The 13,812-nt window shown below is 67.6% G+C and overlaps 1 protein-coding gene across 4 annotated transcripts in view; it reads left to right on the top strand.

The window, feature by feature from the left end:
- Positions 1 to 13,812, top strand: part of ADGRB1 (adhesion G protein-coupled receptor B1) — a 54,291-nt gene that overhangs the window by 18,814 nt on the left and 21,665 nt on the right. For 3 of the 4 annotated variants that reach the window (XM_037166659.2, XM_053660787.1, XM_053660789.1), the window contains 2 exons: positions 970 to 1,013; positions 12,068 to 12,209. In XM_037166659.2, the coding sequence (XP_037022554.2) occupies positions 970 to 1,013; positions 12,068 to 12,209 (186 nt within the window). Of the gene's footprint in view, positions 1 to 969; positions 1,014 to 12,067; positions 12,210 to 13,812 lie in introns of those variants that run through there. The other variant, XM_053660788.1, reaches the window with a different exon arrangement.

Below are 13,812 nucleotides of genomic sequence, written 5' to 3'. Positions count from 1 at the left end.
GCGAGCGTGTGTCCACACACGTGTGCGTGACGCCTGACTGGCCCTCGGTGGGAGGTCTCCCTGCCGCCTTGTGAGGGAGCAGCTCTCACCCCGAATGGTGGCGGGGAGACTGGGGCTCGGAGCGCTGCTGTGACTCCCTCAGGGTCACACGGCAGGGTGATGAGGGATCGGAGGCCAGCCCAGCTCGGCCACCACTGCCCAGGCCCGGTCCCGCCAGCCTGGTGGCTCCCCTGAGGGACAGAGAGCCGTGTATCTGAGGAACCTGTCCGCCTGGGCCCCTCTGTTCTCTGTCCGGCCGAGATGTCCTGTGGACCAGCCGAGAGCCAGGAGCCGCAGGGTCACCCCGCAGGACAGGGCAGTGCCAGGCCTGGAGCCCCAGGCTGGGGTTGGGAAGAACCCGTCCTGCCCTTTCCCGCGTGCGGACTGGGGCGTGTCGCTCTGCCTCCCGGTGCCAGGGCTCCCACCCTGACCAAGGGTGGGCTACAGGGTCGATGAGGGGCAGTATCTCCCACCAGCGTTTAGAGCGGCTGCCACCGTAGAAGCTGGGAGGCACGCCCCTACCACTGCTGTCCTCTCGGGGGCGCTGCACAGTCGCCCGCAGGACGGGTGTTCTCAAGGACCCCTGTGCCCGCCCGACCCACAGGGCTCCCAGGGAGGGGTCTCCCTGTGTCTCCACTTTGCGCAAAGCTGACTGGTCACGTGGGAACCTGGGATGGTTTTGGCCACTGCGGCCCAAGCCTGCTCGGAGAGGGGACAGGCACTGCCCAGGGCCCCACAGCGGGCTTGGACTGGGGCTCTGTGCCAGTCTCTTCCCTGCTCTGGGCCTCGGTTTCCTCCTCAAACAGCGTTTTCTTGGCGGGATGGCGCAGGCAGGGCCCCTGGCTCACCCGGGGGCGGAGCAGGGACGTGGCCCTCGGGTTGGCTCCGGGGCACGGGCAGGTGGCCCTGACTCCTCCCCACTCCGTGCAGGGCACCACCAACCAGACCTGCATCCTGTGGGACGAGACCGACGGGTAAGTGCCCCTGGGTTCACGGCCTTGGGGCCCTCGGGGGCGCTTTCGGGGAAGCCGGAGTTTCTCCTTCCGGCACCGCCCCTCCCCGCCCAGGTCTGGCTCCGGGGCAGCATGGTGCCCATCCAGCCTGCCTCCCACCCATCCGGGGCCCCGGTGCCGCCCCGGGGTGCACGGGGGAGGCAGCAGTGCAGGCTCCCGGGCCCAGGTCCGCATCCGGCTCCTGCTGCCCACGCCCTGCAGAGTGGGGTCCGACCGGCTGCTGTGCGGTCACAGGGCCCGGTGTGGGCACCCCAGAGCAGGTGTCCCCCGAGGCGTGGCCAGGCAAAGGGAGAGGTGGGAAGCCTCACTCAGCCACAGGCAAGAGTTTGTGCGAAGGCCCCTAAGTGGAGTGGCCCCCGGAGGGGAGGAGGGTCAGAATTTTGGGAGACAGGACAGGAGAGAGCTTGGCGGCTGGAGCCCGCTGGGCCAGGTGGGCCTGGGGGGCCTGGGCCTTCCCCCAAGAGGTTTGGTGAGCACTGGGGCTTGGTGTGCGTTAGTGTCAGTGGGAGACTGGGTCATTGTCACTGCGACCTGTTAGCCCCCAGGCCGGCTGGGAGGGTGAGTGGGCTCAGCGGGGCCCCCAGGCTTGGGGTGCCCACACCAAGTTCCTGCTTGTGATCTGGGCGTCCCGGGGACCGGCATGTGTCCTGGGCGGTCAGGGAAGGCTCCCGCAGTGGCTGGCATGGAGGAGGACTGGTGCGCTGGGCATAGAAGGGACGAAGGGGACTCAGGCAAGGCCTCGGCAAAAGCTGGAGAGCAGGCCGGGTGGGTGCTGAGGGGAGGCTGCCGGGGGTGTGGTCACTCTGTGGGGGCTGAGTCAGGAGCTCCGGAAGTTGTTGGGGGAGCCAGCAGCGGCCCCGCCCACCCCCCTTTAGTGATCACTGCCACAGGAGGTCTGCCCCTCTGCCTCGGGTAGGAGGGGCGTCCAGCAGGAGCTCACGGCCAGGCCCGTGTGAAGCATCAGGTCAGGCCACAGCCACAGGAGGGGCCCGGCTGGTGGCAGGAGGGCTTCCCCAGGAAGCCCACGTTTGAGCGAAGGTTGCAGAGCGCCGTGCGCGTGAGCCCCTGGGGAGGGGCAGGAGGAAGGGGCAGGGCGAAGACCTGAGCCCGGCATGTGCACGGCCGGCCGCCCGCACTGGCCTTTCCTGCTCTGGGTCTGAGGCTGGGGCAGAGCCCTCGGCACGGACCCCGGGCCCTGGGGAGCGGGCTGCAGCGAGGTTGCTGTCGACTGCCTTTCTCTGGGTGTTGCAAGCGGCACGTGCTCTGTGTACAAACAGGGCACCATAAAAGCATGAAAGGAGCACACGCAAGAGAGAGAGACCAGGCTGGCCACTGTGTCCTCCTCGGGGGCTTTTCAGAGTCGTGCCTTTCAAGGGGTGCAGGTTCATCCTCTCTGGCCCAGGCCCCTCCCGGGGGCTGTTCGCAGGCTTCCTACAGCTACCTGGGGCAGCTGGCCCACCGGACAGCACTACCGCCCCGCCCGGGAAGCTCCCCTCTTCATCCCCCTCCCGGCTCCCGGCTTCATTAGCACCCTCACTTCCTGTTGCCTCCTTGGCCTCCAGTCCCCAGACAGTTTTAGGCTCCTGGTAGGAAAGTGCTTTCCGGAAAGATGGGCCCTTCCCCTCTGCCTCAGAGAGGCCTGGCCTGGGCAGCCTGTGTCCAGGACAGTGCTGCTGGGGCCCAGGTTGGGCTGGGCGGGGCCTGGAGCAGATCCCACCCTCGGGGCCTCAGCTCCCTGGCCCAGCGGGAAGTCTGCCTGCAAGTGGGTCAAAGCACAGCAGGCAGTGGCCAGGCCCAATGGTGGCTCACCGCTGCTCACCTCCGGGTAGGTGGGGTCATTCAGGTCCCTGTGCCTGGGACCCAGGGTCCCAAGGACCACGGGATGGTGCCAACAGCTGGGCTGTGTTTGTGGCAGGCCCCACTGGGTCCCCACTGGGCCAGCCGCCTCTTGGAGGCCTGCGGTGCAGCTGGAAGCTCTGGATTTGGGGATGAGGTGTCCGACCCAGCACCCACAAGGAGGGAGGCTGCTGGGCAGAGGCGACAGGAAGCGCCCCCTGCCCTCACTCCTGCTCAGTGCTGACGGACCCCCTTCCATGGCTGCTCGGGGCTGCTCCTGCACAGGCCTCGGAGGGCCAAGACCTTCTTGGGGGACCCAGGGGGACCCAGGGGCAGAGCCCCAGGTCTACTCCCACCAGCATGCCCAAGAGTCACATCTGTGCTGGAGGGGACCTGTATTGGCATGTGCTTGGGGGAGAAAGGGTCTTGAGTGTCCTCAGGGTCACATGGGGGTGGGGCCAAGAGTCCTCTGTGACCATCAGGTGAAACAGTGACCTTGTGATGCGTGACTGAGCCCGGAGCCCTGACACAGCCTCAGCTTCGGTCTCACTGACCCAACCCCGGCCACAGGCTGAGCTCTGACGGCACGGCCACCCGAGGCGGGGTGATGGGGTGGAAAGAGTCCTTGCAGCATGAGTGGGTAGGCGATGAACGGAGGGGTCATGAGTGATGGGGAGGGAGCTCAGGGGCCCAGGCCTGTGGTTCTGAAAGGACAGCTCCCTGGGTCTTGAGCCAACAGGAAGTGGCCAATGTTTGGCTTCTTTCTCCTTTAAATACTTCAGGGTTCTGTAGGGGGCACAAGTCAGAGTGGGCACGACCTTCAGAGGTCGCCTGCTCCTTCTCAGTTGAAAATGGGGGCAGCCGAGGCCTGGGATGGGGACGGTAGTGCAGGCCAGACACCCCCGGCCCGCCTTTGCTCCTGCTCTGCCAGTGAGGAGGGCGGAGGGGCAGGCTGACCTCCAGAGGAGGTCCCTCCAGGGCCCCCATGCCCACCACACACCGCACCTGGGCTCACACCCACCTCAGCCACAAAGGCTCTGAGAAGTCCTGCAGCTGCCGCCCCACCCTGTTCCACTTGGTGGGGGTCCCCGACGGGGGTGGGGGCTCCCAGCATCCTTGGACTCCAAATCTGGGACGAGCTGGCAGACGATGCAGTGTGGGAAGAGTGACGTCCCTGTGGCATACTCTGTGGACCTTGTCCCGAGGCCTGACCCCCACTGGCACCTTTGGCCCTGCCTGCTTTGCACACAGGAGCCCTCTCTCCGGGCCGAGGAGCTAAGGACCCAGCCAGCTCACGGTTGCCCTGTGGGTTGTCCTGGCCTGCGCACTGTCCCCGCCCTGAGGGCCGGAAGCGGTCCTACGAGCTGGGTGCAGGCGTGCTGGGGGACGCAGGCCCTGCCCCTCCCTGGGCCCCTGCCAAGTGCCTGTCCTGGTCCCTTTAAGAGCCTTGCCCCCCATCCGTGGTCTCCTTGGAGAGGACAGTGAGGGGCCGGCCAAGCCGGGTGAGCGGAAGGGAGACTTGGCAGGTGCCCATGTCTCTGTCGGCAGCCGGTTCCCAGCCCGACTTCTCCCACGCCAGCTGGTTCCTGGTGGAGGCAGGGACCTGGAAGGGGACAGCCGGACACCAGGGCCTCTTCGGCGCGTGGGGGTCGGTCTTCTCCAGGCTCACCCACCCACCTCAGCCTCCGCCCTCCTCTCACTGCCCCTGCTGTGTCCTCGGGGACTGGCCAGGCCTGCTGGGGGCCCACCCTCCTCCCGGGGCTTCTGAGCCGGGGGCGTCTCCCTGTGGGGTTTGGGAACTGGAGGGGCCAGACCAGTCTGGACGCACCGCACAGCCCCTCTGCGCTCTGTCTCTGGGGAGGGGCGAGGGGCTCCCCCTGCCCGGCCCCCGGCCCCTCCTCCAGGCCAGCGGGACCGCTCAGGCCTGTCCAGTGCCCTCCTCTTCTCTGTCCCCACGGACCGCCACATGGGAGGCCTGCCTGCCCTTTCCTGGCATCCGCACCCCTGTTCAGTGCTCCGTCGGACCCCAGCTTGCGGAAAGTCACACATCCGTGTGTGTGTCTGCATCCTGTCTGCCCTCCCCCCCCCAGCAGGATGGGAACCCCCAGGGCAGGGCCTGGCTCTTGTGCCCCAGGAAGTGCCCACCTAAGGGAGTCCAGGCTCTGCCCACACTGGCTGTGGGATCCCTGGCCTCAGTTTTCTCCACAGTGAGGGAGCAAGATCAGTGCCCACCCTGGACCCCACCCAGCCACTGCCAGGGGGACGGGACTGGGGAGACTTGTCTGGAGAGGGGCGGAGTCCCGGGCCCCCCTGGGCTGCTCCCAGCAGTCTGGTCCCTCAGCCCTTCCATCCCTGTGCCCCCCGCCCACGTCTGGGGGCTTCTGTGGGCGGGTGGGCCTGTGCAGAGCTCACTGGGCCGTGCCCAGGGGGAGGGTGGGAGGGCTCGGCCAGTGCCACTTCGGTGCAGGAAGGATGGATGTAGGGACAGAGCAGGAGGCACTTGGGCTTGAACCTGGGTGGCACACAGAGATGCTTCAGTGCACTGCTGGCGGGGGTTTTGTCCATCTGTCCATCCGTCCGCCCATTTGCAATGTGCCCAAGTTCTGTGTGTTCGTAGCAAAGCTCCACATGGTTGAGCCCTTCCAGGAGCAGGGTCCAGGGTGGGGGCCGCCTCCTGGCCTCCGCCGGGTGCACCTGTCCCTGCGGACCTGGGTCCTGCCCCCCAGTGACTGTGAAGAGGCGGTGGGCTGCGGGCATGCGCTGGCCCTCCCCACTGCCTTCCCTCTGCCAGGTGTGCAGTGACTGGTCCGGCGTGGTAGAGGGTCTTCAGGACCCCAACACCTCACGTCTCAGTGGCCAGTGCAGTTGCTGGCAGTACTGGGAGGGCTGTTACCGACCTTCCTCAACTCCGAGGGGAGCCGACTTGGGGTGCGGAGGGCGAGCCGGGGGGCAGACGCAGGAAGGACTTCCGGGTTGGGAGCAAGCACAGGGGACCGTCAAGTCCCGTGCCCTTTCTCGGCCGTGGTGCAGGGGCACCAGAAGCCGAGGCTGGGGGAGTGGCCTTGAGGTCACCTGGGTGACTGGGCCTTTGGAAGTCAGGTGACCTAGGAGATGCCTGGGGACAGGCCGGTGGCCCAGGGTGTGAGGGACGAGGATGAGGTGCCTGCCCGAGTCCCAGCTGCCATGGTGGACGGGGATGGCAGCGAGACCGACAGATGGGCTTGGCCTCCACGGTGTCCTGGGCACCACAGCCACGAGCCCACGCTCACTGGCTGTCGGCGATAGGGGTCACCAGCCAGTGTGGGCCTCGCGACCCCGCGGTAGGGCTGGTTCTGCAGAGGCGACGGCAGTCACGGCGGTGCCACTGATCTGGGGGCAACCCTGGCGGTCGCGAGGACCATGCTGGCGGTAGCCGTGGTTGTGCTGTTGACGCCGTGGGCGGGGGCATCAGTGCGACAGGCTGGCTCCTGCTGACGAGGCAGCTGTCACTGATGGTGCTGGCGGTAGCACTGATGGCGGGGTTGGTGACGTGGTGACAGCGGTGGTGTGGCTGTCGTTCTTGCTGAAGGTGGTGGTAATGCTCCGGTGTCCTCAGTAACGTGGTGGTGCTGCTGCTGATGGTGCTGCTGGCAGTCATGAGGCGACAGTGACATTTACAGTGTCAGTGATGGTGGCACTGGTAGTATTGTTGGTGTCGATGGCGAAGTTGTACTGACGGTGGTGGTGCCTTCAGTGACAGCAATGGGGGGGCATGATGACAAGTTAGGGGTGTACTGGTGGGACTAGATCTTAGGGGGATGTCAGGTCCTCCCATGAGAACCAGGGCACACCCACAGCAGTGTCCCCAAGCCAGCCTGCAGCAGACGTGGCCAGAGTGGATGGGAGGCCACGGGGAGAGTCCACAGCCATCCTGGAGAGGACGCGGCAGGGCAGGGTGCGGCCAGCGCTGAGCTTGGGGATCTGCTCGAGTCAGCGCAGTGCATGGGGCGCCCAGCGCCCAGCCCCGGGGCTGGCACAGGCAGGCCGGGCAGTCACTTGCCAAAAGAGTGGGTGAGCGCCCCAGCCTGACCCCTGCTGTACCGGCAGCTGGAGTGTGAAGGGTATGGGACTTGGGGACGTGTTCCCTCAGTTGGCAGGAGTGACAGGCCAGGTGCAGTTGGTCAGGGACACACCGCAGGAATTCTGAGCGAGGGCAAAGGGCACAGGTGGGATTCCTGGGTCTGGGCCTCTGAGCTGGGAGCCGGACCTCAGACCGTGCAGGCCGGTCCCTTCCTTGTAGGCTCAGGGTCACCACCTGCAGCGGCCCTGGCCCGCCCGGTCATGTGGACTGAGACAGGAGCAGAGCCAGGCCTCCAGGGAGGGCCAGGTTTCCAGCCCAGTGTGGGCCTGTGGTAGGAAACCCTGACTCGGGAGGTGGAGGCGCCAGGGGCAGGGAGCCAGGAGCCGGGAGATTGGCATCTCGGGTGGTGGGGATGTGAGAAGCTCTGAGGTCTGGTTCACAGCCCCAGGGATGCTGACTGGGGCTCGGAAGGCGTCAACTCCAGGCGGGACGTGGGCCCGCGGAGGCAGGGGCCTCACCTGGCAGCTCACTCAGCAAGACCCAGGCCAGGCAGGACCCCGCGGGGCCCCCCGGTCACAGGCGTTGCTCCCAGGCCCTGCACCAAGAGATGGTGCTGCTCTGGGCCAGGTTCTGGGGAAGCAGACGTGGCCTGCTCTGCGGGTCCTCCAAGCCGGTGGCCAAAAATGGGGCTGGGCAGGGAGGGAGGCCTGGGAGGCTTCCTGGAGGGGGCAGTGACTAGGGAGTCCTGAGGATGAGGCTGAGTCAGCCAGTGGACAGGAGAGCCTGGGGTCAGCTGAGACCAAGGCCTGGAGGCAGGAGGGCACCTGCATTCTGGGGCTCCGTCTGCGTTTGCCTGTGTGGACAGGGCCACCAGGGCCGAGGGCTCTGGGCGTCACGATGAACCTAGGGTGGGGAGCCCAGTGCAGCAGCAGCTCTACCAGGCCCACGGCGGGTGCTGTGGAGGGACCTGCTGGAGGGGTCAGATGCAACACCCGGGGCCTCACAGGGGGTCCAGGCCAGCTCCCTGGAGGAGACCCAGCACTAGCCTGGATCTGTGGCTCAGCAGAGGTGGGGGGCGGGTGCCCCTGAGGGGTGCACCATGATTTAGGGGGCACACACTTGGGCTGGCTGTTTCAGGGAGCCCAAGTGGAGGCTACACCCCGAAGACCGAAGATGTTGAAGGCCAGGCTGCAACATTCTGAGGGGCTTCCGGCAGCCCTTGCCCCCAGAGACTCCTTGCCCACCCCCTGCTCTCCTGCTGGGGTGTGCTGTGCCCACTGCGGCTTCTTTCAGCCATGTGGGAGGGCCCCTGTGAGTCATTCACACTGCAGTGCGAATTAGCCCATCCAAGCGGGCTCGATGGGTACAGTCCCTTCACAGCACCCGCCTGTGGGCTGGCAGGATGCATGAAAGCAGCAAGGGTCCTGGCGCGTTCCAAGAATGTGGGGGCGCTGCAGGGAGCTGGGCTCACAGCCCGAAGGTGGACAGAGTGGAGCTCTCTAGGGGACGTTGGGGGACCGGGGTCATCCCAGGGACCCTGTGGACTCCTGAGGGCAGCATGGCCTGTGCCCTGAGTGAAGTGGGAGCTTGGAGGGCTTTCAGCAGCCGGCCTGGCACTGGCAGCAGCCTCAGGGGCCAGGGGACGCCCAGGGTGGGCGAGTGCCCAGGGTGGTGGCCCGGCGCAGGGGGCAGCACAGGGACTCTCGGTGCATGGTGAAAGCAGCGCCGGTCGGGTTGCCACCGGGCCAGCTGTAGGCGCGAGAGGAAGAATGAAGGAGACAGAGGCGGTGCTGCCCAGGCCTAGCTGGGCACCCGCCACACCACAGTGTGTGGGCAGCACAGCGCGCAGGCCCAGCCCAGCCGGTCCCATCCTCCCAGCAACTGGAAACTGGGAGCAGAGCATAACCATGGGGGGAGAGCCAGGCAGCAGGCGGGAGGGCTGTGCGAGGTGGGGGCTGCAGGTCAGCAACAGGCCTCGCTGCAGCAGCCTGGGAGCTGGCCCTGGCCTGTGGCCGGAGGTGGGGCCCACCGGGCTGGGCCTGCCCTGGGAGCTCTGGTCTGAGGCAGGGCTCTGCCCTTCGGAGGCCTGGTCTGAGGGGCTCAGGCTCCCTTCAGCCTCCCCGAATGCAGAGGAAGGCCCCTGTTCTAACCCCTGGGCCCCCTGCTCTTCTGCTCCTGGAAGGAGAGATGGCCCCAGTGCCTCTCTCACCCTGGACCTAGCATGGCAGGGATGATGTCGATGACCCAGATTCCTCGGGCCCGGGGACAGGGTGCTGGCTCTGTGACCCGGACGGTCCAGGTCTTTGAAGCTCAGGCAGGAGGTGGCAAATGGTCTTCCAGATGCCGCGTGGTCACCGTGGGTGAGGAGGGAGCGACCCGCCAGCCACAGAGGTGGGAACAGGTGTCCCCCGTAGCAGGAAGGATTCTGGTCAGTCCTGCAGGTCCCCTGCCCAGGCAGCTCCCAGAGTGGTCAGCAGCTGCCCACCTCCTGGGCTGCCAGCCAGGCCAGCTTGTTCTGGGGACCCGGGGTGGCATATCCTCATGCCCCCCGAGGCCGGAGGCTACAGGCAGACCCTGGCTTGACCTCGACGTCTGGTGGGCAGCTGCCCCTGCTCCCTCCTCCGGGAGGCTGATAAGCCAATTAGTGCCCACAGCAGGAGTCCTGCGGGCTCAGCCACCGGCCTGGGCTGGCGTCCTCCCAGGAGGTGGCCGGCAGCTGTCTGCTCGGCGCCCTGCAGACCCGCCAGTGCCGGCTGGGAACCTGCCAGGCTGTCCGTCCCAGCCAGCCTACTCCCCTCACCCCAGGCCTCAGGGTGCTGCCATCCCCTCCCGGTTCTCCCAGCAACTCTCAGGCTGGAGAGAGACCTGGGTTGCCCCTCCCCAAGGAGCAGGGCCCAAGCTGTGTCAGCAGCTGGATCAGGCATGAGCAGGGCTGAGATTTGAACCCACGACTGGCTGGCCACACGGCCAGTGCTATCCACAGGCTGGTCAGCTTGAGAGAGGGAGGTGCTGGTGGCCAGATGGAATGGCCAGCAGGACTCTTTCTTGGACCGCGCTGTGTTTGGCTGTCTCCTGGCTGTCCCGGTGTCTGGTCAGTGTCTGGTACCTGCAGGGCTGCAGGGGACGCATCCTGGGGCTGAAGGCGCTCCCAGCGGGAGGCGGAGACGAGGGTGGTGGCGCAGGCTGGGGTCGGCCAGGGCTCAGTGCGTTGTGCCTGAGTGGCTGCTGGGGGTAGAGACAGCGGCTGGGTGTGGGGGGACCCGGCTGGACCTGGGGTGTTGCCGGGAGGGCCTGCCAGGGCCCTTTCCTGTTCCTTCCGTTGCCCAGGCCTTGTTTCTGGTTCTGTGGTCAGTGGAGTTTCCCCTTCTCCTGAGAAAGGAAGTGGTGGGGGGAGGGAAGGAGGAACGGAGGGGTCTCTGCTGGGCCCTTAATAAGCTCTAATGGCTGCTCTGGTCTGTGCTGGGTACGTGTCGCCTGCAGGGTGGCAGAGGGGGCTGGGTCCGCACAGGCCACCGAGCTCCAGGGCGCCTCCCCGCGGCCTGCTGGACCTGCCAGGCCTGCTCAGCTGTGTGGCCCTGCGCACCTTGGCTCCTCCTGGGCCAGCAGAGGGGCAGGGGGCCAAGGCTGGGAGGCTCAGACAGAGACATCTCTGGAGCCAGAGGCGGGGGCTCCAGGGCCCCTCTGTGGCCTGAGTCTGCTTCTGCATCCTTGCTGGTGGAAGCCCCTAACATGACTGAGCTTCGAGCCACCCCCCAAACTCTGGCTCCCATGGACTCAGGGGACCATACCCCTGGGGAGAGGGATGTTCCCTCCTCTCATGCACTTCAGAGATAAGCGAACAGGCTGCGAGGTGGATGGGAGGTCTCTGGGGTCCCAGAGCCCTGGCCGAATCAGGGGCTTTGAAGCAGCTCTGCCTTGCTGCCCCCTTGGGCCTCGGTTTTCCACCTGAAATGCAGGGTAGATCCCCTCCCGTGGGGGGAGAACCGAGGGAGAAAAGCGTAAGTGAGGGTGTCTGGCCGACCCAGCTCGTGCCTTCTCCCCGGCCCGAAGCGCAGAGCCAGGGTTGCGTCACACCTCGGACTCAGCAGAGCCCCACCTGCCTGGAGACACCACCCCATACCCAAGCACTGTGCTGAGAGCTCCCGGGGCCGGCCCCCTCCCCACCTTAGAGAAGTCGCCACCTCGGCCCAGACGGGAGGTAGCCGTTCCAGCTGCTTGCAGACTCAGGTGACCGGGCAGAGGCGTCATGGTGTGTCACCGTGCCTGCGTGGGCAGGTCAGGGCTCCTCCGGGTCGGGCCGGGCAGACAGCAGCCCGCCCTAGCCCACTCCTGCACGTGGCTCCTAAGGAGCAGAGTTTCAGTCTTGTCTCTCCCGGCAGCCTAGAGCCCCCCACAGCACAGGCCTGGGGCCCTGGGGGGGACCCTCCGTCGCCACCTTCTGCAGGCCTGGCCCCTGCAGGCTCAGCCCAGGCTGGATGCTCCCAAATTCCTGGATGTGCGCACCGGCCTTGAACGCGGGGCCGGACCGCTAAGGGAGGGTCTGCAGCAGTGCCGGGCAGGTGCACTGAGGCCGTGGGGGCCTGTGTTTCAGCGGAAACCGAACTGTCCGGGCCTGCAGACAGCAGGTGGGCCCTGGGTCAGCCCCAAGCGGCTCCGCTTCTGCTCTGGGAAGGGAAGCCTGTTCCTGGCCTAGAAGAGGAGCTTCAGGCCCCAGGGACTCCAGGGCCTGGGGGCGGTGGGTGTGGGGGATGGGGCGGTCCCAAGGTCACCAGAGCGCCAGCCAGGGGCTGCAGGGGCGGAGGGGCAGGGGCTGCCCACCCCGCCCACGTGCGCCCCACGCCACCCCCACTGCCTGGCTGGCCGCCCCCTCGGCTCAGCTCAGGCTCCGGGCGGTGCTGGGGCGGCGCGGCGGGCGGGGCGCTCCCCGGCTCAGCCCGCGCTCCCGTGAGTCGCTCTCCCGTGGCTCCGCGGCGGCAGCCATGGGGCGCGAGGGTCCGGGGGCCGGCGGCGGGGCGGACGCGCGACCGCGGGCGCAGGTGCCGGTGCGCGCCGGGGCTGGGGCTGGGGCCCGGGGCGGGGCGGGCGGGGGCCGCCGCTCACGCTGCCCTGTCTCCCCCAGACCCGCCTCCCCCGCCCCCCCGCAGCTCGGGCCCTGGTCGTGGCGCGGCTGCCGCACGGTGCCCCTCGACGCCCTCCGGACGCGCTGCCTCTGTGACCGGCTCTCCACCTTCGCCATCTTAGCCCAGCTCAGCGCCGACGCGGTGAGACCCCGGCGGGACGCGAGGGCGGCGGGCGGGGGCGCGGAGGGGGCTTCCGGCCGGACTGTCGCCGCCGGGCGGCGCTCGCGGAGGGCGGGACTGGCGACTGGCGGGAGGGGTCGGTGCGCCCGGCAGCCCCCGGGTCCTGGCCCCAGAGCGAGGGCCTCTGGGGTGTGGGAGGGGGGAGGCGAGTGGGTGCAGTGTGGAGTTGGGGACTGCCGGCCAGAGCAGGGCTGGGGTCCCGGGAGTGTCTGGTGGGTGAGTCTCACCCACTCTCCTCAGAGGCCTGGGACCTTGGAGAGAGCCAGTGCTCGGAGGAGCCAGGCCGGGCACCGGGCTGGGCTGGGAGACGGCAGGGCCTGGCGGGGCCGGGCAGACCCCTTCCCTTGGCCAGCGCGTCCCTCCGTGGCAGGTTCCCACCCTGCCCGGGAGGTACGGGAGGCACTGCCACCTTTTTCAGAGCCCTTCCCCACCCACCCCAAGTGGCCCCTGGCCTGTGGGGGAGGCTGCGCCCGGGTGGGGCCCCAGGGTGGATGGGTGCTGGGTCCAGCCCAGGTCCACAGCCTCTCCAGAAAGGCCCCTCATCTCAGGGGCCTCCTTTTTGTTTGGAGATTCTTGTGGGGGCTGCCAGTTTCTATGGCAACCGCATCTGGGGCCAGCTGGCTGGATGGAGCCTTGGGTGCTGAGTCCAGCCCACTGGGGCTGCTGGGCCCTCTGGCCAGGTCCAAGCTGCCCTCACTGGTCCCAGGAAGACCTGGCCCCGATCACTGGACGCCCCGAGGGAGCGGAGTGTTCGCTCACCAAGCCCCTCGGCCGCGGCCCAGTGTGGGCAGCAGACACAGAAGACAGACGGGAGGGGACGTGGCTCTGCCGGGCGTTGGGGTGGCCTCGTGGGCTTGGCACCGTAGCTCTCCCTTCACGGAGCCCAGGCTCAACATGGGAGAGGGTCCAGGTGTCTCGGAGTGTTCTACCCACTCTTCCCCCCCGGGACACAGGGAGGGAGGGAGGTGTTGTCAGCCACGGTCCCCGCAGGATCAGAGCTGGACGGGACCATAGAGGTCACTGCTACTAAACGCACCGGTTGACAGGCAGGGGAGCCAAGGTTTGGGGAGGGGGTCTTAACCCAAGGTCTTAAGGTGAGGCTGGATGGACAGGGGTCTGCGGTCCTGCCCTGGACCCAGGGTGCCCTCCTCCATCGGGCTGTCCCTGTGACAGGCTGAACCTGCTGGCCCTGCTGGTTCTTAGGTCAGGGCCCCGGGGGCAGCAGCAAGGGCCATCCCCGGGGGCTCCCTGGAAGAGGCAGCTTTCTGCGCAGCTAGTCAGGGTGAAAGCAGCAGTCTACCTGCTCGGGGAACGACCGGGGGGCAGGGGTTTCCTCAGCCCCCTGAGAGGCCGGGGCAGGCAGGCAGCGCCCAGCTGTGGATCCCAGGTGTGACAAGGACGCAGGCCAGGAGGGGTCTGGGCTCGGTGGTGGGGTGGGTGCCCACACGCCCCTGCGCCCCCAGCCCGAGGCCTGCCTGGCGCAGAGGAGGACCCGTTTGGTCTTGACACGCACGCTTCTCCCTTGCGCACAGTGAGTCTGCAGTGGCCTCCGCTCCTCTGAGCT

The sequence above is a fragment of the Artibeus jamaicensis genome, unplaced genomic scaffold (assembly GCF_021234435.1).
Source record: "Artibeus jamaicensis isolate MK-2021 breed Jamaican fruit bat unplaced genomic scaffold, CSHL_Jam_final scaffold_916, whole genome shotgun sequence".
In the NCBI taxonomy this organism is placed as follows: Eukaryota; Metazoa; Chordata; class Mammalia; order Chiroptera; family Phyllostomidae; genus Artibeus; species Artibeus jamaicensis.
Note: the sequence above shows the minus strand (reverse complement) of the source record. Positions and strands in the feature narration are given on the sequence as shown.